The 1,084-nt window shown below is 33.8% G+C and overlaps 1 protein-coding gene across 1 annotated transcript in view; it reads left to right on the top strand.

Annotated features, from left to right (window-relative positions):
* The first annotated feature begins 313 nt into the window (after nucleotides 1-313).
* LOC118738781 overlaps nucleotides 314-1,084 on the top strand; it is a 5,246-nt gene continuing 4,475 nt past the window's right edge. Inside the window, 3 exon segments of the mRNA XM_036469748.1 lie at nucleotides 314-331; nucleotides 712-837; nucleotides 919-1,036. Of these exon segments, the coding sequence (XP_036325641.1) occupies nucleotides 780-837; nucleotides 919-1,036 (176 nt within the window). The 5' untranslated portion in view covers nucleotides 314-331; nucleotides 712-779.

The raw sequence follows: 1,084 nt of genomic DNA, 5'->3' as shown, positions 1-1,084 counted from the left end.
AATAAAAGAAAAAACTTAAAATAAAAAATAAACTTAAAATTGCTTAATTTTGATATCTTGGTTCTGTAACCACTTGTTTTAGGGTTGCCCACTCCCAAGATAAATTTCCCGTTTGCAACAAAATCCCATGCAGTGCTGCAATCGCCATTTTGATTGGTTGATCAGGTATGCTTCGAGTGCTACATTTTGCAAACGAACGGAAAACTCTTGCATTTGCTTTTTTACAATTCGTTTGGACGCACAGCAGCTATATAGCAAATTTCGGTAGGTTTAATTGTTTATAACGAATTTAAAAAAAGTTCTTTTCTTAAATTGCAAAATACGGATGAATGTAAGTTTGTTAAAATGTGTACTAAGTAGGCGCAGATTTGTATTGGGTATGGTGGCGAATAATAGAAATCTGAAGTTTTGTAATCCTGTTTCAAAGGAAACCTAAATTTTTTTTAAATGGTAGAAAGTTAAAATCTATTTAATTCGACTATCCCTTTTTATTTCATAATTTTATGAAAGAAATTAAAAATTAGTGGAGATGGAAAAGATTTCTTTAGGACTATCCTATTTGGGATCCAATATAAGTCTCCGTATTTGGCGCAAATCAACCTTACAAATTAGCTTCGGTAGTTAGAAATTAAGGTAGAATCACGATGTAGACAAACAAAGCTTTTTTTTGATAGTGCCTATTTGTAAATTAAAACCTCATATTTTGTATAGCACTGGATATTGGGTCCTTCGGCTATATACATATTGCAGATTGGGAAAGGAAATAATTATAACTTGCAATGGTTGGCCGAGATATAACGCCAACGGAAATAGGAAAGCATTCCAAACTAATAAGAAGTGAGTGTCCCCATGATTACGTTTAGACATAAAAATACGTTGCGACATACATATGTACGAACCTTTTGCATTTTTACCTAGTGGCGCAAGATGAAATGGCCTCCATGGATGTTCTAGTATGCGGCCGTTGCCTCAACGTATATCACTTCATTGAAGATTTTGATGACCATAAACAGAAGCCATGCCACAAAGAAAATACCAATGTGCGTGAATGTAATGACACTAAACCAAAAATTTGGGCATTCTT

Source organism: Rhagoletis pomonella, unplaced genomic scaffold (assembly GCF_013731165.1).
Source record: "Rhagoletis pomonella isolate Grant_MI unplaced genomic scaffold, Rhpom_1.0 Rhpom_scaffold_00005, whole genome shotgun sequence".
In the NCBI taxonomy this organism is placed as follows: Eukaryota; Metazoa; Arthropoda; class Insecta; order Diptera; family Tephritidae; genus Rhagoletis; species Rhagoletis pomonella.
The sequence above is the reverse complement of the archived record's forward strand: the minus strand, read 5'-3'. Positions and strand labels throughout refer to the sequence as shown.